This window comes from Euwallacea fornicatus, chromosome 18 (assembly GCF_040115645.1).
Source record: "Euwallacea fornicatus isolate EFF26 chromosome 18, ASM4011564v1, whole genome shotgun sequence".
NCBI classification, from domain to species: Eukaryota; Metazoa; Arthropoda; class Insecta; order Coleoptera; family Curculionidae; genus Euwallacea; species Euwallacea fornicatus.
In genome coordinates, this window is record NC_089558.1 from 3,058,046 (window position 1) to 3,081,795 (window position 23,750).

General features: G+C 35.9%; 1 protein-coding gene across 1 annotated transcript; it reads right to left on the reverse strand.

The window, feature by feature from the left end:
• Positions 1-6: 6 nt before the first annotated feature.
• Positions 7-23,314, reverse strand: LOC136344826 (uncharacterized). The gene is made up of 7 exons (XM_066292646.1): positions 23,088-23,314; positions 21,730-23,005; positions 14,605-14,713; positions 4,466-4,679; positions 4,065-4,358; positions 3,867-4,008; positions 7-3,807 (listed from the first exon to the last, which is right to left on the reverse strand). Exons 2-6 carry the CDS (start codon positions 22,980-22,982, stop codon positions 3,869-3,871), a joined length of 2,010 nt encoding a protein of 669 aa, XP_066148743.1. The 5' UTR covers positions 22,983-23,005; positions 23,088-23,314; the 3' UTR covers positions 7-3,807; positions 3,867-3,868.
• Between the last annotated feature and the right edge of the window lie 436 nt (positions 23,315-23,750).

Consider the following 23,750-nt stretch of genomic DNA (forward strand, 5'->3'; position numbering starts at 1 on the left):
CACTCATTGAATTCTTATCATATGATTTTTTATTAATGCGTTATCTATACCAATACCATTATAACTTACGCAATGTTGGGAAAACTTAGAGCTAAAATATGTTAATGCAATATATACAGAAATTCGTTAAGGACGTAAATTAAATCAAAAGTAGGTCTAATGCACAGCTAAAAAATACAAATAAAACATTACTACTACAGATATTAATTTTCTGTTTTGTCGGGAAGCCCCAATACTAAAAATATAGTATAGACTATTTTCCATGGTTGATAACAGTTTTTTCTAAAATCGGCAACAAATGTGGCGTCTAACAAAGCAAAACAAGCTATAAGGGACAGTGGGAGTAAAAAGTTTCAACGGTGAAAAACAGTTTTTGGGAGATGTCAATGAGGTTTGCACGGCCAAAAAGGCAAATTTACTCTAATGTCTCCGTTACTATACAGAGTGTTTAAAAAATACGCGGCAATATTTAAGGGGGCGATTGTTCAGGTCATCTTATTAAAAAAAGGTCTTGTATATAGGTCAGGAAATGCGCAGTTACTTAACTTAAATATCTTTTGACCAATTTTTTAAAACTTTTGAAAAACCACCAAAGTAAAAAATATTCTTAAGCAACAGGGAAATAAATCCTTGAATTTTTTGAAAATGTTTTTGTATGATAAATGGACATATAACAAAACGGTTTTTTGTTTTTTATCTCGTAAACGAAGCAAGGCACGACGAAAATTTAAGAGACAAAAAAGTTGTGTTTGTAGTTGCTTCAGCTCAGAGAATATCAAAATTCAATTAAAGTCAGTGGCATACATTCCTTTGTCAATAAATTTAGGTGAAGGTGTCCCCCCTGACGTAACTGGATTTCAACAATTTTAATCCACTCAAGGCCAAATCAGCCCCTTATTGCTACAAACGAGGCCATGAAATTAAAAAAAAAATCTGTCAAAATATATTTAATTTATTTTTCAAAAACTGTTATTAGATAAAAATACGCCTTCTACCATGAAACAATACATTTTTTGATTTGTGTTTATAGGAACCTTTTTTCATAAAATGATGAGAAATCACCCTTGTAAATATTGCTGCGTCTTTTTTAATTTTAAACATCCTGTATATTAACATAGCCGCGGCAGTAATTGCTAATTTCCAGCGTGTCAAGCAAATAACCATGATATTCGCCAATACTGACCATTGTTGCACGAAATACAAATTTCAGGTTTTCTGCAATTCGTTTTGGGAAAGAAAGTAAATTACAGTGAATTTGTCGTTATGTGCATTACTGCTCCTTCATGCGTTAATGTTTTTGTGACTCAAAATATTCCCTTTGAGCTCTCTTACAAGGGCACTTTTTTGAAAGAAACGTAAAAGATCAGATATAGATGGAGACTATATTTCCCTCTACACCTGTTAATTAAAAAAAAAAAAAAAAAAACGCCTCAGGGGTAAGAGCCAATTTTCGTCAATAATAGAGTTATGATTTCTTTAATCGTTAATGAAGCGTTTTTCAGTTTATTTCTTACCCAAATATTCATTTTACAAATTTTAGTTGATAGAAGTTTAGCAACAATAATTCTGTACTTTCGAATCATGTTGAATGCCAAAAAAAGAGAAAGTGCTTTTTCCGAAATTATGTCAGTCACATGATTAAGGTACACTTCCAATTTTTAGCATCTTCGCAAAAGTGAAAGATAATAATAAGTAAACCCTCAGACAGGCGTTGAAATATCAAAGGTACATCGTAGATCCATCCATATCAATCTGTTGAATTCAAAAAGTAACGAATCAAAGCATTCATCCTAAACTTTACCCATGAAAGATCACGACATTTGCTCCTCAACTGCAGTTTTTGGTGCTTTTTTAATTAGGCATAATACAATGTAACGTGCTGTGAGGCATCAAGTACTGCAGTACTTTAATGCTGTAATGAAGCGCTGCTGCTCCCTGAAGACGACTAACGTTTCTCTCCAAAAATAACAAAACAAAATTCTTTCCACATAAAACCTTTATTTATTTACTATGACTATTGAATAAAACAATTATATAATGGCGTCATAGTTCAGCCATTTTGGGATTCGACCAATTACGGTAATTTAAATTGAGGTTGGCATAATTAAATGGCAATCAGTATGGGCGTTCCGGCAAATTCCATTTTAATGGTTGGTGAATAATATACCCGAATGTTTCCCATAAGACCACAAGCCAAGCTTAAGGCTACGCGTAGCTTATTGGACAATTTTGCAGGCAAGGCCGAGTTGTTGAGCCCAGGTTAAAGCTTTGTTTACTTAATTAAACAATTTAAGTACGGACAATAGCAATTCCTTTATTTCCATATTCGGATGCCATACTTCAACAACTCGGCCTGAAGACATCGGCTTAAATTGCGGTTAGACTCGAGCTTTGCTTGTGTACCTATGAAGAACCCGGAGGTTACATTCATTTCGTTTTTTTTTTCACTAGAACGCAGATCATTTTTTAAAAATATTAGAAATTGGAACAAACGACTGCCCAATTGCTTTTCAGGACTAGATTTTTTTTTGATCGAGTGTCAGACAGCATAGCTGTGAAATTAAAACTGGTGCAGGCCGGAAGTCGCCACAAATCTGAAGATTTCGGGAAAATTTTATGAAGCCGATCCTACCGTTTTTCCGACATAAAAACGTTCCAAACCATATGTATAACCTAAAAAATTTGAGTTCAATCTAACCGATTTGAAGATGAGTTTTGGAATACATCATTGGAATTAACAATAAAGTATATAATACGATAACACTAATAATTGCATAAAACAACAAAGATGTAACTCGCCGACTTCCTGACGCGGATAATAGATATTCACCTAACGAGTGCGGAAAGTGGTACTCTACCGCTCGCTGATTGTAGTTGGTCAGCAATCGATCACACACTGACACGGCTGTCGCACGTGCTAGGTACTAGTTATTCACACGGCAAACGGAGGGAACAACTCCGAATGCACGAGTGTGAAAATTGAATTGTGCGAGGGTTAAGAAACAGCCAAAATACTAATAATAAATAAATAAATAAATAAAGTTTATCCAACAGCGATTCGGACCCAGAGGGGGCATTCGACATTACTTTATCGTTGTAAAATCACTCTCGCAAAGGATTGGTGGATAGTTAAAAATTCTTAACACTCGCGTGTGTCGACCCTTGCTTTCGCGACTACCTCCATCTGTTATGTATATTCCGTAGGGGGTCGTGAGAAAAATTATTTAACTAAAATTTGTTGTAACTATTAGCGAATGTGTGCTAATTTATTGACTTGTGTAAGCTCAATGAGACATCGGCGTGCCGTAAAATTTTTCCACACACACACACACGTGTGGTAAAAAGCTTTAGCACACGTATGCTAAACAGCGACAAAAAATTTTGATGCTGACGTGCCACTTTGATTTGCGGGCGGTAAAGCGACAGTTTCTGTTCGCAAATGCGTACGGAAGAGCCACTCTACCGCAAGCTCATAGGAGAAAAAAAGTACCAAATCCATTTGTGCAGCAATTTGTGACACAAATAACCCAATTTTTGCTTTTCCCAATACATATCACAACTATAGACCGCTCGAACCCGACTTCTTTGCGGAAAAGCAAAAATTAGAGGTCCAGAATTCGATTTTTCTTCGCAAAAATGCGGAAACCTTACCTAGCTCATAAAAATCGAAATTGGAAGCTATTTTTAATAAATATACCCGTTTCACCTGTCTTTTTTCGTTCTCATTCCATTGAAGAGTGCGATCTGTCTCCCACGTTCTTCTTTGGTAAGGACTGTGTCCTCGATGTGAACAGTTTCGCTTGCTTACTAAAATAAAGAGAAAATTAGTAAATTGAATATAGTGGAGTTGCGACAAACGGACTTACTTTTACTTAATTTTCTGTTCCATACGATAACGCACTTGGGGAGTGGCAAAAGTTCCAGTTTTCGGACTAAGCTTTTGCAATTTCGGGTAAGTTTTCAGACTTTTTGCAGCCTTCGCAGTCCTACAGGGATTCATTTCGGCCTCTGAAAACCCACCGACTGTTAGAAAATACCAACAAAACGCACTGCAGCAAATTTACCTATGCATCTTTTTTTCGTTCTACCGAAAATCAGACTTTTAATGGTCTCAGGCATGTCCTCCAGCTCGTACATAGCGTCGTGCGGGCTCGTCCCGAAGAAATTCTTGACTTTAGGATCCGCATGATGATCCAGCAGCAATTTGACAATCTGAGTGTTTTGTGCTTCTGCTGCATGGAACAGGGCGGTTCTGCCGCTGGTCTGATCCCGGCAATTCACATTTGCTTTGTTGCCGATGAACAGTAAAACCCCAGCGGCCCAACCTCGAGTACAGCATATCATCAAAGGGGTTAAACCTAGAAAGAAATGCAAATCTGCGTTACACCGGATAGTATGGGTAAATAAGAAATTTGACCTAGATGAATATACAGCGCGTCCCAGAAATACGGAAACATTTCCTTACCTTCGAAGTTATAGTCGTTTATACAATGAGAGCACGACTCAAAGGACTTATGAACAAGAATGATTGCCAATGCTTCGTGCCTTTGGAACATAGCGCCCAAATGGAGGATGTTGTTGCCCTCTCCATCGACGTCTTTGAGGTCCGCTCCGTAGTCTAATAAAGTCTTCACTATAATGCTCTGTGCGTTGTTGATGATGGCTAACTGAAGGGGCGTCTGGAGAGAGAGAGAACACATTATTAGTTTTCAAGGCTGGAGTGCAACAATACTTGTATTATTATGCTAAATAATGGCCAAGAACACGTTTGAGCCTTAAATTTCGTTGTAAACTGGGCATGGAGACAGCGCAGAAACCTCTATGAAGCGCCTTAGTTATCAGGACCTCCAAACCAATTTTACCTAACATTTTTACGAAGGTGTCATTTTTTTAATAGGTGAATGAAAACTTAATATATAAAATATTTAAGTTTCTATAGAGCCTCAAAACCTAAACTAACCCAAAAAGGTTTCCAAATTCTGTATTACAACGTACACGCAACATGTGCGTCCACCATTTTGTCAACAACTTAACTGCCCCAACATATACAAAATACAATACAAATACAAAATTGAAGAAACTATTAAAATGCTCATGTTCTCTTATTGCAGTGTACATACCAGTCAGGCAGGCAGGCAGTCATTGCATGTATTTGCGATTTTACGAAAGCCTAAATTAGTACACAAGGTATCGCCTTAAAAACTGAAAAGGGGTGGATAATTTAAGAAATTACATAACACTGCAAATTAAAAAAAGTTAACAAAAAAACGAGTCTGCTTAGGATAATGGTGTGTGAAGCGGCCATAATCGTTTTAGCGTTGTTGAGTTTTTTATATTTCCTTTATAGCAAGCTTGCTAAAAATGTTTTTTTTTTTGTTAAACAAATCAAATGCTTAAAATCGGATGACTAACGTCTGAAAGCTAAACCCAAATAATGGCAGATGAATGTGGATTTTCAGTGTGATGCCTAAGAGAAAAATATGTTTATTGGATGAAAATTGATCAAAAAACATCAACGCCTTTTGGATATTGCAGATAGATGAGGCCCGCCACGTTTTGCACATCCCTGACAATTTTCCACCATTTTCGATTCAAAAGCAGAAACCTCTAGGAATGTACGAGATTTTTCCGTGAAGCGAAGGCAACAGTAAACTGGACTTGCTCCGTGGCATGTAGATCGACTACGCCAAATTTAGCAGTTTAGTGACCTTTTGAAATTTTTTTTTTATCGAGTAAGTGTTTTTGGCATCGACAAAGTAAGAGTTTTACCGCTTGAAAACAAACAGATTTTTATCAATATCTTCAAGGTAACATGACCAGTTTGATTATTTTCCAACGCCATATTTAACACGACAATCGCTTATTTGTTGTCAAATATTACATTTTATCATTAAAGCAAATTTCCCACATTGAATCATCACCAACCAAAAAAGTTCCTCACGTTACACCACTCGTGATTTGGTGTGGTTTTTTTGGTCACTGTGTGTCATGCTTTTACTGTGTAACAGCGATTTTGAATCGGCACATCAATTTCATTCCATGAAACATCGGGTCTTGTTAAATTCCATGTGATGAAATTTTTGTCAGTGAGATTTTCAGTGTGCAGTAAATTGTTTATGAAATTTTCTGTTAAATAGAATTTTGTCTATTAGAAACTCTTCAAAAAATAGCAGTAATATGTCTTATTGAATAATAATAGCATATATGGCATATTGGGGTCCAGCATCATTCGAAAAACCCCAATGAATATTTTGTGTTATTTACGGTGAATCCCTGAAATATTCGGACCCTTACACTTACAATCTTCTTTTGTGTATAGTAATAATAAAAATAAACAATTAGGAAACGCGACTATGGTATATGTTTGGTACTAGGCTTTGATTACTAAGAATGTGGAAATGTACAAAAAATATAAAATATACAGTAGTGGCCATAAGTATGGAAACTTTTTTAATACTTTATCAACACCCATGGTATATTGGTAGTTATTGGAATTCGATTTGGAGTAAATATGAAATAAAAAAAAAAACTCCATCGACCGATCTCCTCCCGGAGGAACGTGCCAATTTCAGAGCTCTTCCCCGGGTCACGGAGGCAGATAAACGAGACGTCAGGAAAACGACAATCCAAAGGTGGCAAACATGACTGGCGGCCAAGGGGCAGCGGATCAAGCGATTGCTGCTTGACCTAAACCCACGAACGTCGTGCAAAAATTGAGGCGCCTCAACTTCTACCTCACTCGGGCGCTGAAGGGAGGCGGTAGCTTCAAGAGCTACAACCACAGAACATACAGGAAAAGGGGGCCGGGATTGTGAGATCTACGGGGTTGTCGATACCGCAGAACACTTCATCCTCCAATGTCCGTTATTGCAAGAGCAGCGACGACACGTGCCAACAAAAGGCACGGGCAACCTAACTTCGCCATCCCTCATCAAGGGGATGGAGGAATTCAAAGCAAAGTTAGACCGCCGTAACGATGCCATTTCTTTGCGACGGTCTTAGGGGAAGAGGAACTCCTGGAGAGTTCCACTGAAGAGTGCATGGACTAAAAAAAAAAGGGACGGTTGGAACAAGCCATGTTCGTGCAGTAGTGCCCACCCTTGAAGTGACGACACAGGTGCGAGGAAGAAACGGACGACGTTAAAAAAATCAAAACAATTAAAAGCTGAATTACCAGACCCGTCGACACTGAAGATTTATCTCCCAGGGATAGCTCCGGGTCATTGCAGGCTGCAGGTCAAGGAAATCCGAAATTTTTAGTGGACAAATGCCCCGGCCTATTCCTCATTATGAGATCGCCGGAACCGCAAAGAGGGTCTGTCTTGAAGATTTTCTCCGAGGAAAAAAAGTCGGTATAACTGCACAACCCCAACGGAAGATCAACTTTGCCATTAATCTAAGTGTCACGCATTAAAGCACAATATTCATTTAGCCGATAATTTCCTCTTAGCGATAGTGTGTCTATGTATGTGTGTTTAGTACTTATCAAAACTAGTGCAACTCTCCTTCGAGTGAATTTGTGCATTGGTTACGTATACTTTGTCAGTCGATTTTTTCGTTTTTGTAACCTGATTGAAGTGCAACGTTTAACAGCGAAATAAATTATCGGGTAAGTTGTTCCTGACTTTGCTGTTCCAAGAGCCCCTACATTACCTTTAAAGTTTTACGACAGTATGTAAATACATGTTCAGTACCGGCCTTACGAAAAATCGAGATTTGACGATGGTTAAGAAGAGACTGCGGCCTTTCCTGGTCAGCGCCCTTTGTCGAATTTGGGGGGGAAGATGGTTAAAAATTTCGCCCAGAACTCCGGACTTGCTAGGCCGGCCCTGTACTTATTGTTGAATTTTTAAAAGACCGTTTTACCCGAACTGTTACCTGGATCTACTTTGTTGAATCGATCTCAGCCTCGTTCGCATTCAGCATTATTTTAACTTATATCTAGTTTTTCACAAATTACCCACCGATGTCGTCCTAAAAACGGTATGTAACTTCTATTCCTACGTACTTTGCAGCCGCACGAGAACAGTCTAATCATTAGATGCAAGCCTGAGCACATTCTAATTTACAACACATTTATTCAAATTAACAAACCATTTACAATAAAGAAGTGTAATTCCCACGAATCGATGTTGTACTGTTGTATAGCGTTTGTAGCACGTGAAAGCTTTAACAAACAATTTCTGCTAATTAAGCCAATCAGCATTCATGAATATTTTTTTCAAAAGGAACAACAGTTTATATGAGGTAAAAAGTAAAGTACCACCGAACGGTTTTTCCCGGGTTTGTCGAACTAATGCAGTAGAGAGCAGGGGGAACCACAGTATATCTGCACAAACACTCCGGGGCATCCCCATTTCCAGTCGATTATTATTGCAACACGATGCATTAGTTGTTGCAATTACTTGTCAATATCGGTTAAGTGGGGGGAATCTCAAACTGTTTACAATGGAGAGTTACTGCTTCCAGGCAGTTTATTTGAAGAATCGTGTAGGTGAATATTACGCCACAAACAAATAAATACGAAATAAAAATTCATAGAAATAGTTCATTGTATGCTATCCTCAGATTAACATCATTGTTATTGCAACACTCAGTAAACAAGTCAAATTTTCAACATACTTCTAGATTACAAAATTACGGCAATTATCTGGAAATTTAACAATTAATTTACGGTGATTTAGCATTGACCACGTTTACATTTTAGCTGGTTTCAGGAGAAGAGTAAAATGGTTTTGTGCTTTACTGCCGCATTCGAGTCTAAAAATAATCGCATAAATGGGGAATCTTCTGGGTGTTTCACTAGCCTTGAATAAACTATCGACTAATGTATAGTTGATTAATGAGAAATACATAAATTAACAGTAATGTGTGGAATGGTAAAGTACCATCCGCAGCGGCTGGTGAGCAAATAGATTCTAATTTTAATGGAAGTCTCCAATTCTGGGGCTGCAAAGGAACAATGCATGATTTTCAGTGAATTATCGGGTAAACATTGAAATTTCAATTATCGTGGGCAAGAACCTCGAAGGCAACAATTTTGGCCAGTAGTATATGATTAATTGTCATTTACGTGTTAAATCACTCAATGTTCCATTGCAGGATTTTGCAAAACAGACCGTTAATTTCCATAATGACCTTAACGGAATTTTAATTTTGTAATAATTAGTTGATGTGTATTTAAACGGAAATTTTTCATCTGATAGGATCTCGTCAAAATATATTCTTTGCTGGCTAATAAGCGGCAAGACGTCTTGACCATTTATAAAATACACATACCGAAAACCGCAAAAACTATATCGAGTGATTTGAGAATTTTGGCACATTTTACCTTTGACTTAAAATTAACCGAAATTGAATGTTCTTCTGCTGCAAACTTAATAATTTCAGATATTTCTTTGCCCCGGTGAAGTCATCGAGTCTACGAGTTCACTGAGAGATAAAAAATACCGCATCTGGCCTGAGGTCAAGCTGTGACACTGCATACTTTATAATCTCAAACCTCGAGAGTATTCGACGAAGAAAAATTTGAGAGCAATTTAACTCGGCGGGCCGATGAGTCGATTCAATGATAGTTTAATGAAATAGCAATAGAACTGGGGCAGAAATTACCAAGCTACCACAAATTAAAAAAATAATAATAATAAAAAAAAAATAGACTCATTTTTGCATTCTGACTTTTTGTTGGGAAATTTACACTTGCGTCCACTGTGCAACGTTACTTGTGCCTTCTGACAACTACAAGGGGCGTCCCAAAACTTCCCCGCCGGGACTACTTTGAGGAAACTCTTTAAGAATGAATTTTAAATAATTAAGAACACCTCGACGGAACATCTTTGAGACACCATGTACATCGAGAGAATTTGAAAGAGCAAAATTAAGTTTAACGAAGATTCCGGGAAGGCCTTAAAATTTCAGAATTTGCCCTCGTACATTCAGCAAGTTCTAGTTTCTCAGCCGCCCGCGGTGGCGCCACCACTAGAACTTTTCAATCGCCAGTATTGCGCATGTGAATTTTTTACGTCATGTGATAGCTGTGCCGGCTCGCCAGTGGCAGCTGGGGAAAAATTTATTTAAACAAGTCTGTAATTACGCAGTGAAAACGAAAAAATCGCATTTTGTCTAAGGACAGGATGTGATCCTGCATGTTGCACAACTTTTAATCTCGAAGGTATTCGACAATCATTCAGGCTCAGTTTAAAGCATCAGATGAACGCTGGAATTAAAAATAATCCAACAGATTATTGAAGCTGCCAAATACAAAAAAAAATAACAATAATAAAAAAATAATTGTCACAGGAGAGCCACACAGCTAATTGTGCTCGAGAAAACCGCCTAAAGTGGATAAAATCCAGACACAATCTGATGTAATGTATGGAATGCCCTTGGGAAAATACACCGTAATTCCAGAAAAACTGTTATAAATACTTAGAATTTGATAAGGAGCTGATAACGTTTGTGTAAATAACACGTAGGTACTCGTGATGCTTCGGTAAACAATATTTGGAGTATGACCTGGAAAATTACATTTGAGAAAGTACCTATAACTTATCGTTTTCTTCGGGACCGTATCGGATTAATCGAGTTATGTAAAAGATTTATCAATAAAAATCTTATGTGGCAATTGAAATGTCATCAATGAGTCGACTCGTGCCTGTGAATAATTGTCAAATGACAAAGCTTAAGCTGGCAAACTTGCCAATTTTCAAAGCTCAACCAGTTTGATTTTTAAAGGAGAAGCCCAAATTGGCATGTTACAAGTAATAAATTTCTAATACTGAAGGAATATTTGTTTTGGATAAAGTTACATGTAAACACATCATTGTCTACAGCTGCTAAATGAGATCTACATGTACAGGGTGTCCTCGAATTACGTGGCCAAAATAATACCGCAGATTGTTTGAGTGAAAATTAGTCGATTTAACTAAACTTCCCTCAGTCCAAAAGTTGATAATTATGGAGCTACAGGGTGTTAAAGTTGAAAAAAAAAATCACATTTTCTTTAATATCTTTCGATTTCTTTGAGTTAATTTCACGAAATTTCATATTTGAGGGTGTTTTAGGATACGAAATTCAAATTTATTAACGATTTAGTTGTTTCTTCTAGGGGGCGCCACAAGCGACCATTAGGACACATTTAAATCTCTGTAACTTTTTCGTGCCACGGTGTATATTATTTTGGTATTTAAAAACCTTTTTCCCTACCTTTTATACTTAGAAAAGGTATACTTTATTGACGTCGCTAGAAGCAACGGTTTTGGAGAAAAACGCATAATTCTAATGCGCTGCATATTTGCGTTAGAGCTTTTGAGTAAATAACTCAGTTGGCTATGTTTTTAATTGACATTTTAACACTTGAATTTGTTTCTCAAATGTCAGTTTTTTTATTTAGCCCTTAGTTTTTCTTGTCAGTTTCGCTTCTTGTTCCTGTAAACATCCATAAGTATGGCCAATAAATTCACTTATTCTGAAATGGTGGATATGCTGTTAGTTTATGGACTTTGCCGTTGTAATAGTCAAAATAATATCTGATTTTGAAAACTTATTGTTATACCTTTACTAATAATTATTTTTGAAAAACTTAATTTTTTTTAACGGAAAATAATTTTAAGGTAATTTGCATGCATCATCAGGCTTAGATGTATTTTTCTCCAAAACCGTTGCTTCTAGCGACGTCAATAAAGTATACCTTTTCTAAGTATAAAAGGTAGGGAAAAGGGTTTTTAAATACCAAAATAATATACACCGTGGCACGAAAAAGTTACAGAGATTTAAATGTGTCCTAATGGTCGCTTGTGGCGCCCCCTAGAAGAAACAACTAAATCGTTAATAAATTTGAATTTCGTATCCTAAAACACCCTCAAATATGAAATTTCGCGAAATTAACTCAAAGAAATCGAAAGATATTAAAGAAAATGTGATTTTTTTTTTCAACTTTAACACCCTGTAGCTCCATAATTATCAACTTTTGGACTGAGGGAAGTTTAGTTAAATCGATTTATTTTCACTCAAACAATCTGCGGTATTATTTTGGCCACGTAATTCGAGGACACCCTGTATATCTGATAAATTCATACACTATCTGGCCGCAGTATTTCCATAGGGAAAACCCACAGCAGGACGGTATGTTAATTAGTAATTCGCGATGCAACGTAAATTTTTCACGAGTGTATGCTCAGACTCTCGATCTTATCACAAGGAAAAACAAATTTCTTCAAACTGTCATTGAAAAACCGCGTTAAAACCGTCAAAAAAAAAACAAAAACAGACACAAGCTTGAATCAATTGATAATCAAATCAAACGAGCATTTACACCATATTTATCGTCAATGAATGACATATTTCTGACTCTAAAAGGGGGGTACTACACATTATTGACACACAAAAATTGCGTAACGTTATGGTTATTATCGTGGAATATATTACGTCGACAAAACTCCCTGGCGCAATTAATGTACGACTTTTCTGAAGAATCAAATGAAAGGGAACAGATGTGCAGTAACTGTATAATGGGAAAAGAACTTATTTCAGAAATATTTAGATGAATGTCATTACGAGTATGTAGTACTACAATAAATAGCAGCAAAAATTTAAAAAGTACTTTAATGATACTAAAAACTTTAATAAACGACTCCACAAATGAAGCGAGCTGTAGACGCTGCAACCAACGACGATACAAACGTATCGGAAAACAACTAGGAAGGTTTAGAAGTACAGAAGTGAAAAATATTGCAATTAATAAACAATGCAAAATGCGATAAAATAAAAAATCCTTTTTTGTAAATGTTCAAAATTAAACTATTAACTACAAGCGCCATGTGCATATGGTTAATACTCGCCAGGGCGTTAACACCTGTCGAATTTTTCCAGTTGTGCTTTTCCAACAAATAACTTTACCAAATGCCAAATTAACCTGAACTAACCTTTACGGCTAATTAGTGTTGGCCATTTCAAACTTGAACATTTCCAAATTTCGGTAATTGTGCGCATTACATAACGGTTTATTGTTCCGGTAACACGATGATGTTTACGTAAAAACCAAAAACCCTCGTGCAATTGCGAAACCAATTGATTATGCAATCATAAAAGCATTAAATCGTAAACTTATAAATTCATACATACGTGTACAAAATGGGACAAAATTGCATTAGAACTTAACGGAAAAGTTAATAAACAAATTATTGATCATAGTGCGCAAGTCACTAATCTATTGAAGGTTTAAAGGCAAATTATTTTTCGCCCACTTTTAAATAATTAATTTTGTCCAGGAAAATTTGCATATGCTCCCACTGTACCAAGTTTGTATTTCCTTTCGACGTCACAGCTGGTATCCCAAAACTCACCTACTAAGGCCATTTTTCGGATTTTTTTTGAAAACCAATTCAAAACCCTAAAATCACCCCTGTAGAGCAGCTTCCCAATCTCACCTACATCAATCGAAGTTAAAAGAGAAAAATTAGGTTTAGTCAGGACGCCAACGTGGGCTTAAAATTTCCACATCTACCCTCGTATATTGAGAAGATACTATAATGCTATTTGATGCCATATGATACTATGAAACTATATAATATCTTATAGTTTTATAACTACGCATCGAGGAGTGTTTCCACTCGAATTCTTCCATTATCTGTATTCAGCACGTGACTTTTTGTCATCATGTCGCACTAGTGTTACTTCGCCAGTAGTGCTGGCTCAAGAGCTATTTCAACAACGAGAGAACGAACAGTTTTGACTTTCTTTTAAATTAATATGCTATGGAGTACAATAGGTGAGCTTTCGACGTTCCCCCTTTTCGGAACATCTAGATCTTTGGCGACGCTGGTAACCAATGTCAAAAACGAAGACAAGCGTTCCTAAAATTTGCACTATCACTGGTATTTTCACTGAAACCTTGAACTAAACATCCAAAAAATTCTTCTCCGGTTCCCAAAGTTTTCGTTGAAATTTTCCTAAAGCACTAACAGGAATCGTGAGACATAAATTGACAAACAAGCTACTTCAACGGATTCAGCTTCCAGGTACCATTACTAGTTCTTATTAAGTTTCAAACTGCTGATATAATCAATAACGATGTTTTCGCTAAATTTCTGGTGATAAGCTCGAATATACAAAGTTTTCGTACAGAAAATGGGAAAACTGACACATTTCCTGTATTGGTTCATGGAACCCATATTTAATGCTTAAACGTGCATTACGATTTTATTGATTTACGATTTGGTTGAACTGAGAGATATGCAGTTGAAATCTATGTGGCCTACGTGAGTGACTTACTCGACCTGGACGCGAGATGTAAATCATTATTGGACTATCAAATCGCATAAAAAAGTTTATTTAGTGTTAATTCGGATTGTCAATTCGGGCCTTGAATAAACCTGAAGCGATTACTTTCTATTATTTTAGAGCCCTCAAACCGAAAAAATTGCGGACAAAACTAACTAAACACAAAATGGCCTTAAACTTTTAAGTATTTACTGAAGCCGTCATGTTTTCAAAGGGCCTATTTCGATCAAATCATATTTAGACTCAGAATTAAAGACTCCAAAAGCCCTTTGAGTACATATTTGTGGCCTTCATCTTCTTAAAAACAGAAACAAAACTACTTACACATCCATTGTGAGTTTCCAGATTGATTCCAACTTTCCGAGCTTTCAGCGCTGCGCAATGCCTTTTAACCAACCTTAATTCGTTGTGTATGACTCCTTCATGCAGGGGCCTAAAAAGAGAGTTCCAAATATACAGGGGGTCTCAAATTTCACGGTCAATGCTTTAGGAATTGTTGGAATAGGGTTTTTAGCGGTGGTCGAGATAGGTCCTATTTGTTTGCGTTTCTGAGTTACAGGGTGGTAACGACAAAAAAAATTATAATTTTCTTTTGGGAACTTCCACAGCGCCCCAAACCAAATTTCTATAATATATGTATCTATATGACTTGCGTGATATATCTATGACTAATGTTTACAGTTCAACTGTAACAACTGTTCAATTCTATAAAGCAATAAATCACAAAATTCAAGTTAAAAAAAAACGGAGATAAATAACGAAAAAATCTAAGGGGAAACCTTTTGTCTACAATTGAACCGTCGATACCTTGATATCGCTCATTGTTCCTTTTTCCTGATGAGAATTTATATTTTTTTAATCAACTTGTATTTTGTGCTACCACTTGATGAGGAAATTCTGGGTATCAAATTTGATTTGAAACGATTCGACAATTTTAAAAAAATACAAAAACTGAAAAAATTGAAAAAAAAAAGAAAAATAATCAAAGAAAAACAGAAAGAGGAAAATCTAAAACCACGAAAATCATGACCTTCATTTATTAGGACGGGTATATGCATAACTCGCCCTAAAATGTCGTTTTTTCTAATCACCCCGGATGTCCGATTCTATAGCAGCATGCGAAAGCAAGAAAGAGCGTTTGGCAAAATGAATCGGTCAAAATATTTCATTGGACGAAAACATTCACCTTCACTCTGACGTGTTTCTATAGGAGCAGCTACCTGAAGTCCTGATCATAAAATCTGGGACACCCTGTATATTAAAAAAAAATAATGGAGAATTTAAAATAACCTCCATAAATCGAATTTAGATAAATGCCTACAAGATTTTGTGCATCATTATTGAGAGTGACTAAAATTCGTCCTGCCTTCAGTTAAAAATGAAATTCTTTCATAGAAGTATATTTATTTGATGATAATAGGATTTATATGATAAAAATGAACAATGCGCATGGGTGTGTTGTGCATTTTTTAAAAATTAGTCACGTTCTTTCCTAGATATGTATAAATACAAGACATTTTAGAAACTCGACCAAGAACGGCAAATTAGCACAAGCCCACATAATCCCCCGTTAGGAAATAAGAAACTCTGATAATAGTTACGAAATCGAACTACTGTGATATCTGATATTTCATGGAGGTTTTTTTAGCAGTTAATTCGTTTAGCAATTTTTTGATAGCAGTGGCATGACGATCTAAAGGAATTTTACAGAAACTCGTAGAAAATTTATCTATCGCAGCAGTGAGAAAACTAAACAATTTCCAATGCCAATAAACGATAGAACTCTCTATTACTCGATACAATAAAGTAACTCCAACAGCTTGAACTTGGTTTCGATGGGGGCAGAAGCAATAATCAACTTCTGATAAATTTGTTGTCTGTGAACCACCCCGAGTAAGATAATTCCCGATTTCCTACCAATGGTATTATTAATACCTATTATTTACCTACAGAGAAAAATGTGCTGTTTCGCCTTTAGCTCTAACGTACATCATCTAGATTCTTTGAATTAAAAAAAAAAAAAAAAAAAAAAAAAAATTATCTACGGTTTTATGAACCTTCGAGGTTGAGATCGTTGTTTCGAGGAATTTCATAACTTCACGATATTAACCGAGAGGAAGTCAGCATTTGGAGAATATTAAAAGGAGTAAAGTATTGAATAATAGTGATACCGAGAAGCTTCAGAATTCTCCGACAAACGCAAAAGCTGGAAAAAATATTTAAGCGAAAGTGAACATTTTCCAAATGGAGCAGAATATTCTTGGCATATTTTCGATTTTTTGCTAGAGTTTCTTAAGAGCAGAGGAATGTAATTACGCCGATACCAAAGCTCATCCAACCCACATCTAACGCTAGGACTCCTAGATTAATCTAATGACGATTACTTCAACACTATTTAACACACGAGTGAATTAATGATAACCAATTGCTCGACCTCTCGACTTTTTAAACGTCAACTCATGTGACATTCTGACGTTCTACCACTGGCAGATTAAACTTTCTATTGAACCATGACAGACTGCATAAGAAAGCTTCCTCCCAATATTTCACGTTTTCACATGATACTTTGCAATTTTTCATGTTACCACTCTCATGATATCTAAGTTATCATCATCAGGATTAAAAAACTAATCTAAAGCACCATCCCACAGTAAAATCATATGATTTCTCATACTTCAAAGGTATGATTTAAATTTGATGCAATATAAAGCAATCTTTTGGGGCCGTCAAAAGCCTCGTCATTGTTCTGATAATTCTGAATATTTCATTATTAACAAGTAGAGAATATTTCTCAGAAAGGTATAGTTATTTTGGTAAAGTTAATCATAACCGTTGTCAAAAGTTGCATGTTATGAATGAATTGTTTGAGAATTGAAATATCATATGTTCATCATACTTTTCTGTTATTTCTTATTTTTTCTTACTCACCAGAATATTATACAAAGTGCCGATACGCTTAAATGGGAACTTTCTGGGAATGCCAGCAAAACGAGGAACATGAATGTCCCGAGACCGAAATGACAGCGACTAATTGGACAAAGACTAATATGACAGGGACTGGCGTCATAGACACTAATATGGCAGAGATAAATATGACAGAGCCTAATATGATATTGATTAACAATTTTTGTTTCATCGTGCTCATTCGGACACTGTCCGAAAAATAGTCTTGTAGTGAGATTTGTTGCAATTTATTACAATAAGAGGGAATGTTACGGTATTAGCCATCCCCATTTTAGCATATTTGTACACATTTGATGTTAGATGGCGCTGTAGCTGGCTGCAACGAGTGAATAACCGTAAATTTACAGGTTTTAACCATATTTGTTATTGCAAGGAAAACTTTAAATGTTTTTTTTTCAAAAAAATATTTGTTGTAAGGTAGCAATATTAAATACCAACACATTTTTTCACATGAAATTACGTAGTTTATGAAAAGGAATGAAAACGTACTAAAAATATGCATGTACTCATATGAGCACAGTGGATACATGAGGTGTCAACAAACATGTGTAATTATAGGCCAAACTTCCTTTCAGCCGTTTAGATAACAGATTTCAACAGGGAATTCGAGGCAACAAATCGAAGCACTTTTAATGGAAGACGTCGTAGAACCCTTGAATTAGTACCTGACGAAGTACCACATTCAAGTCATCAAGACATAGACCTTGTTACAATTCCACCTGAGGTGGCCTATCAGACTGATAATAAGGATTCTGTTAATGACAATCTGCAGCTTGACCTCTTCCCAAGTAATATCCCGGGTGAGATAGAGCTTCAATGTGCAATTGAGGGCGAAGGTGAAAAAGATAACTTGTCACTTGCTGTAATTCGACAATGTTGGGTTGTTGTGCAGGGTAAAATGACATCAAAATTTAACCCGGACATCAGTGTGCCTGCAGGCTATACAGGGTGTCCCACGGAGAAAGGCCTCTGTCTGTATCTTGAAAACTATGACAAGGAAAAAGTTCAAATTTGGGTATCATGCGTAAAATGGAGGTGATTTATTGATTAAAAATATTTTTATGAAAAAACATTTCTGGTCATATCAGGAAATTAATGGAATTCGCTTATTTTAAATGGAACATCCCCTATATTAAATCAAATTTTGATTTTGCGGAACATTATGGACATTTTTCATGTATGATGTTCCATACGCAAAATTTACAGTTTACGAGATATTTAGAAATTTACCCAAAAAATTATAGTTGCAGCCGTTAATGTATTTTCTAACAATTCGCAAATAGCCAAGTATTTTGGATCCTTTGACTTGGATCGGTGAGTTAAATCGCGGTTTTTCATACAGGGTGTAGAGAAAGATGGCCCGAATTGTCATCCAAAAAGTGTAAAAAGCTGTAATTTTTTAAATAGGAACCCCCCATTTTTTTAAAGAATACGTATTTAACGCCCAAAATAAGCACCACCTCTAATTCGATTGCCTATATGAAAACCTAACTTTTTCCAAGTCATAGTTTTCAAGATACAGATAGAGGCTCATATTTGTGGGGCACCTTGTATAGACAGGTCGGATAACGTGAAAAATCAAACTGAAGAGGCGACGCCTGTTCAAATATTTTAAACGTTTATGGAGGACGAAATAGTTGAATATAACGTTAAACAAAGAAATTTACACGCGAATCAGAATAATAAGTTTACAGTACAAGTGATTAAAGAACAAGTAAAGATAGAGTTATTCCTCTTTTGAGTGGCTACCATTGTTCGCCAAGAGAGTGCCATTATTGGAGTTCAGATGAAGACCTGCATGTCAATTCGATGGCTTAAAGCATTTCAAGAAACTGTTTCCAACCAATCAAAAGGTTTCTACACTTCTACACTTCTACCGATAATTCACAGATAGACAAGAGCGTTAAAATACGCAAAATAAGACCTCTTTTGAACACGCCAAATGTAAATTTTCAACAATTTAGCATATTTTACAATCGTCTATTGATGAGGCCACGATCCAATATGGTGGAGATCACTTTGTTAAACAGTTCATAAGGGGAAAACCCGTTAGGTCCGGCTACTACAATTAGATGCTTTACTGTTCAAGTGGCCATTGTTACAAATTTGATACGTATTGTGGGACAATACCTGGTGCTCAAAATACAGGCCTCATATTAGGATCAAAGATGGTTTTGAATATGTTGAATTTCCACAAGTATTTGGCAAGTTAGAATTGGATGAAAACTCTAAAGAAGAAAGCTTTTCAAGAAACAGGTACCGTAAAAGAAAAGCACATAAAACGACGTTCTCTGAGGTGTTGCAGGAAAATGAAAAAGAAAAATCGTGGTACTGCTCTAGCGGCCTATTTGTCATGTGGAAGAAAAATAATGTCGTCACCGTTTCACCAAATTATGGCTCAGAGTCACTTTCAAAAGTAAAACGGCTGTGATCTAATACTAAGAAAAATATACATAGATGACCCTCGACCAAGACAGTTTTCTTCTTATAATGTCTCAATGACCTTTTCCATCAGGTCGTAGATACATACCGAATTAACGTACAAGGGGAAAAATGGCGGTGGCCTCTATTTACACGTCTGCTAAATGCCGCAATTGTCAGCACATGAAGATTACAAATTACAAGTGATGAAACTATGAAAATGAACTTGGGAGCTTTCTAGTGAGAGATAGCACGACACCATTTCGGAAGACAAACGCATCGGGTTTAGTTCCCATAAGCTTTATACGCAGTGAAGGAGGGCATTTCCCAAAAGAACTTTAGAATCATCTGCGTTGCTGAGTATACCATCAAGGGGTATGTTGGGCCTGCATAAAATGCGAATTAACTTTACGTTTGGAACGCGAATGCTTTGAAACATTTTATATGAAATAGTACATATACAGGGGTGTGCGATTTAAAGTTGTGATTGAAGATTACTTAAAAACGGTATGTTGTATGAAAGTTTCAAATAAAAGTTGCCTGGTAAAGAGGGCGACATGTCATGAAGATAGTGAAAAACGTCGTTTTAAGGTCATTTCAAGAGCAACTTTTTTTTTAACGACAACCCCGTATTTTTTTCACAAATCCTTGTACATCTTTAAAAAATTAAAAACTTTTAATTGAGCAATTTTCTTATTAGACGTTTAGCTGCAGAGTTATTCTAGAATTTCGTCCAATTTTTGAGATAGTCAATATTAGTGCATGAAGATATGAGGTGAAACGTTCAGAATTAAAAATCATGTCTTCTAAATGTCTTCCATAAACTTCGATGCAATTTTGAATTCTACATTTAAAATTTTGCATTATCTGGTAGAGCAAATTTCCATCTTGATTTTAATCTATGAAAAAAAATTCATCAAATTTGTTAAGTTTTAAATTAATAATGAAAATGAGTAGTTCTGCAATAACGATTTTTAAAAATTTTATGCCTGATTATTCATCAAATCTTTATCAAAAAGCGCCATGGTCGAAAAGTCGTTTGTTTTGCGAGGTGTAGCCACAATTTTAGAGCTAAAAAAGTGGATTGGAAATGAAAATAGAGAATAGATTGAGATTTACTTCATTGAGTGATACAAAATTTTGAAACTAAAATTAAAAATTGCATTTAAGTTGATGATGGGCGTTTAGGACACATGTATTTTTAAAATTGAAAAATTATCTAAATTAATAATAAATCCTATAAAACTTGCTATATTGACCAAATTTTTTTTTCTTTAATTAGAAAGTTTTTATATGACTTCAAGTACAGAATCTAATATGGGGCAGCCTGTATGTAACACCTTTTAATCTTTGCTGGAACACTTCTTAACATGAATAGAAGAAAATCCTAACAACACATGAAAATACACATCAAAATGTGAAATGAAGTTAGGGCAGTTATGAGTTTCTTTTTAGGCCTGGCTTTTTTGATTCCTGTTAATGTTGCCAGCAATATAATTCCTGTAGAATTGAAGAAATTGGAGCATTCCCCAGTTTCTCCACTTTCATAGAAATTATTTTGTCAGCAAAATTACTAAAATTTTGAAAAATTTTCTAAGCTAATAGTATAATACATGGAATTGACTGATAGGGTTTTTGGTAGGGCATTGTGAGGAGCATTCAAAAAACATTGACGCATAACATAAGACAAATAAAATTTTTTGTGGAATTCTTAAAAAACCTACAGGGTGGCTGATTTGAAATTCACTGAGCAATGTGATTTATATTTAAATTGGCAACAGCATAAATTTATTTGATTAAGGACCAAATTATCAACATGCACCTGCTTTAGTTACAAGCTAATTTTCATGGAATCTTTGGATATGGATAATTGGTACTGATTAGATCCTCGGTTTCACTGAAAATTGGTTGCGTGTATTCTAATTTGGCCCTTAGGTTTTTATGAGGAAACTAGATTAACTTTTGAATATGTGCCAACTTTCAAATATACCCTGTAAAGCACAAATTTATAAAATATCTCCCTCCTTTATTAACCCAAATTGATTAAAAAAGACTAATACTTACAAATTTCCCTCAGTATTATAAGTAAGGCATTCTCTCAAGTCAGTGAAAAACATCAACTTCTTTCTCATTAGATCATTGTTGTCACGTTTCAGACTGCTGCTGGCTGAACTACTCAGAGTACTACTATTGCCCAATTGTCCACTATCCACTTGTACGAATTTACTTGCTATTTTATTCATGGAAGGTCCAAGACCAAAATTAACATCTGATAAAATCACTTTACAGTACTGGTCCATATCATCTAGTGAAGAATCGAAGAAATTTGTAGGTTCAAATGAGGGGATTAGATCTTGCACATCAGTTTGTACCATCTGGTTATTAAACTGTTTCTGTTGGCAGTCCGTCTGAACCCCTATGGAAACATTGTGCAAGTTCTTATATCTCTTAGCTTTGGGTGCACTGATGTCTTCCTGTACCTCTTCAGGTTCATGAGGGTCTGTTTGTACTTCAATAGATTGGTTATGCTTCTTGTTAGTATATTGTTTTAGTTTAAGTTCACTGTTTTCATCTCGTTTTGTTGATAAATTCAGAGCCTGCATTTTTACTTGATTGAGGATTTTCAAATTGGTAGCTGTAAGTAATTTCGTCTTTTTATGAGGCACTGTGGAAGCAGTAATGTGCTTCTTGTCATAAGACTTGACCACCTTTGTAACCTTAAACACTGGGAATGTTTCACTTATATCACTGTCAGAAAGATTTTCAAGCTTCAACTCTGTGGGTTTCACAGAGTCTGTTGAAATATCAACAGGAGGATTCACAGGCTGGTTAGTGTCGCCACTGATTGCAGTATGAATACTGTTGGTTATTTTTGTTTTTATCAGTTTTATTTTCATAACCTTATCCTTATCAGTAATCCCATTTCCTACCACGTGAACTTGTAGCGGGCTTTTTAAACCGCTGTTAATCAATTGTTGCTTCAGTAGAAAAGTCCTTTTCCGAACTTCTTTAGGAATTTGACCTTCAGGGACCACTTTCAACTTTTGACCATTCAATTCAATGAACTTTTCTCCATGCTCGTCCACTTGGACCTTAGATACGTTAAGATTTGATGATGAAGTGGGTGAAGGTTTTAGTACTTTAATTTTAGATTTGGGTTTTGTGCCAGCACCAGGTGAACTTAAGGCAGAAGTCAAAACAGGCAGACTGTTATTAAAACCGAGTAGAGTGTAAAATTCGTCAACTATGGGTTGCTTGCCCTGGTTGTAGTAGCTCAGTTTGGGATTAGTCGGGTTCAGGTTGAGAATCAACTCCATGATCCAAAGGTAGAAATGGAATCCTAAAAAATACCATAACCTGTATTTCAGGGGAATTTCCCAACGATACAAAGGCGATAAATGGGAGTTACACTGATTACTTACCACAATTTCACCAATTCCAAGTTGTATTCGCAGTATTTTCAACGTAGAAAGGAAAAATTTCGAACACGTTCGTCGGAAAAAGGCCAGGATTTACTTCATGGGGAAGTCCCCTTTGCCCTCCCATAACCAAAACCGAAAACCAGAACTCCACCATTTTGTGCAGCGATTGTTTTGTAATGCGCACTCGTTTTCTCACTCTTGGGTTTTCTTTTCCAAATCACGTGAATAGCATCGAGATTCAATTCAAATGGTCACGTGGTACGAGTAAAAAAGTAAAATGACAGAGGGTTAAATGTGATTTTGTTAGTTAGATGTCGCGATGGAGAGACAATGAATCGTAAGCGGTGTTGCCAGGCGCAAGATTTTTGTCACATCAAGACGTTTTAAAATGCTCACGTTTTATGTGTGTATCAAATGGATTTAAAGGGAAACACGATGCAATAGGGCTGATTCGCGCAATATACGGGACATCTTACTTCTTGTTTGAGTAATTGTTAAAATTCCTGGAAGAAAAGTCTAACAATGACAACTGGGCGAACTATAATAAATGTTTTATCATTTAAATAAGTACTGTCAGATTAAGTCTTAACACTGGTGATTCACACGACTATTGAATAATTCCCATCCATTAGGCAACAATACCTTCACCATCACCCATTACAA

Excerpts from the sequence above, each read along its gene's own strand:
- LOC136344826 (XM_066292646.1), bottom strand. The coding sequence starts at position 22,982 with ATGGAGTTGATTCTCAACCTGAACCCGACTAATCCCAAACTGAGCTAC. Across the intron at positions 4,680-14,604 it reads TGGAAACTCACAATGGATGT|ACGCCCCTTCAGTTAGCCAT; the intron begins GTAAGTAGTTTT and ends CTCTCTCTCCAG. Across the intron at positions 4,009-4,064 it reads AACGAAAAAAAGATGCATAG|AGGCCGAAATGAATCCCTGT; the intron begins GTAAATTTGCTG and ends GTGGGTTTTCAG.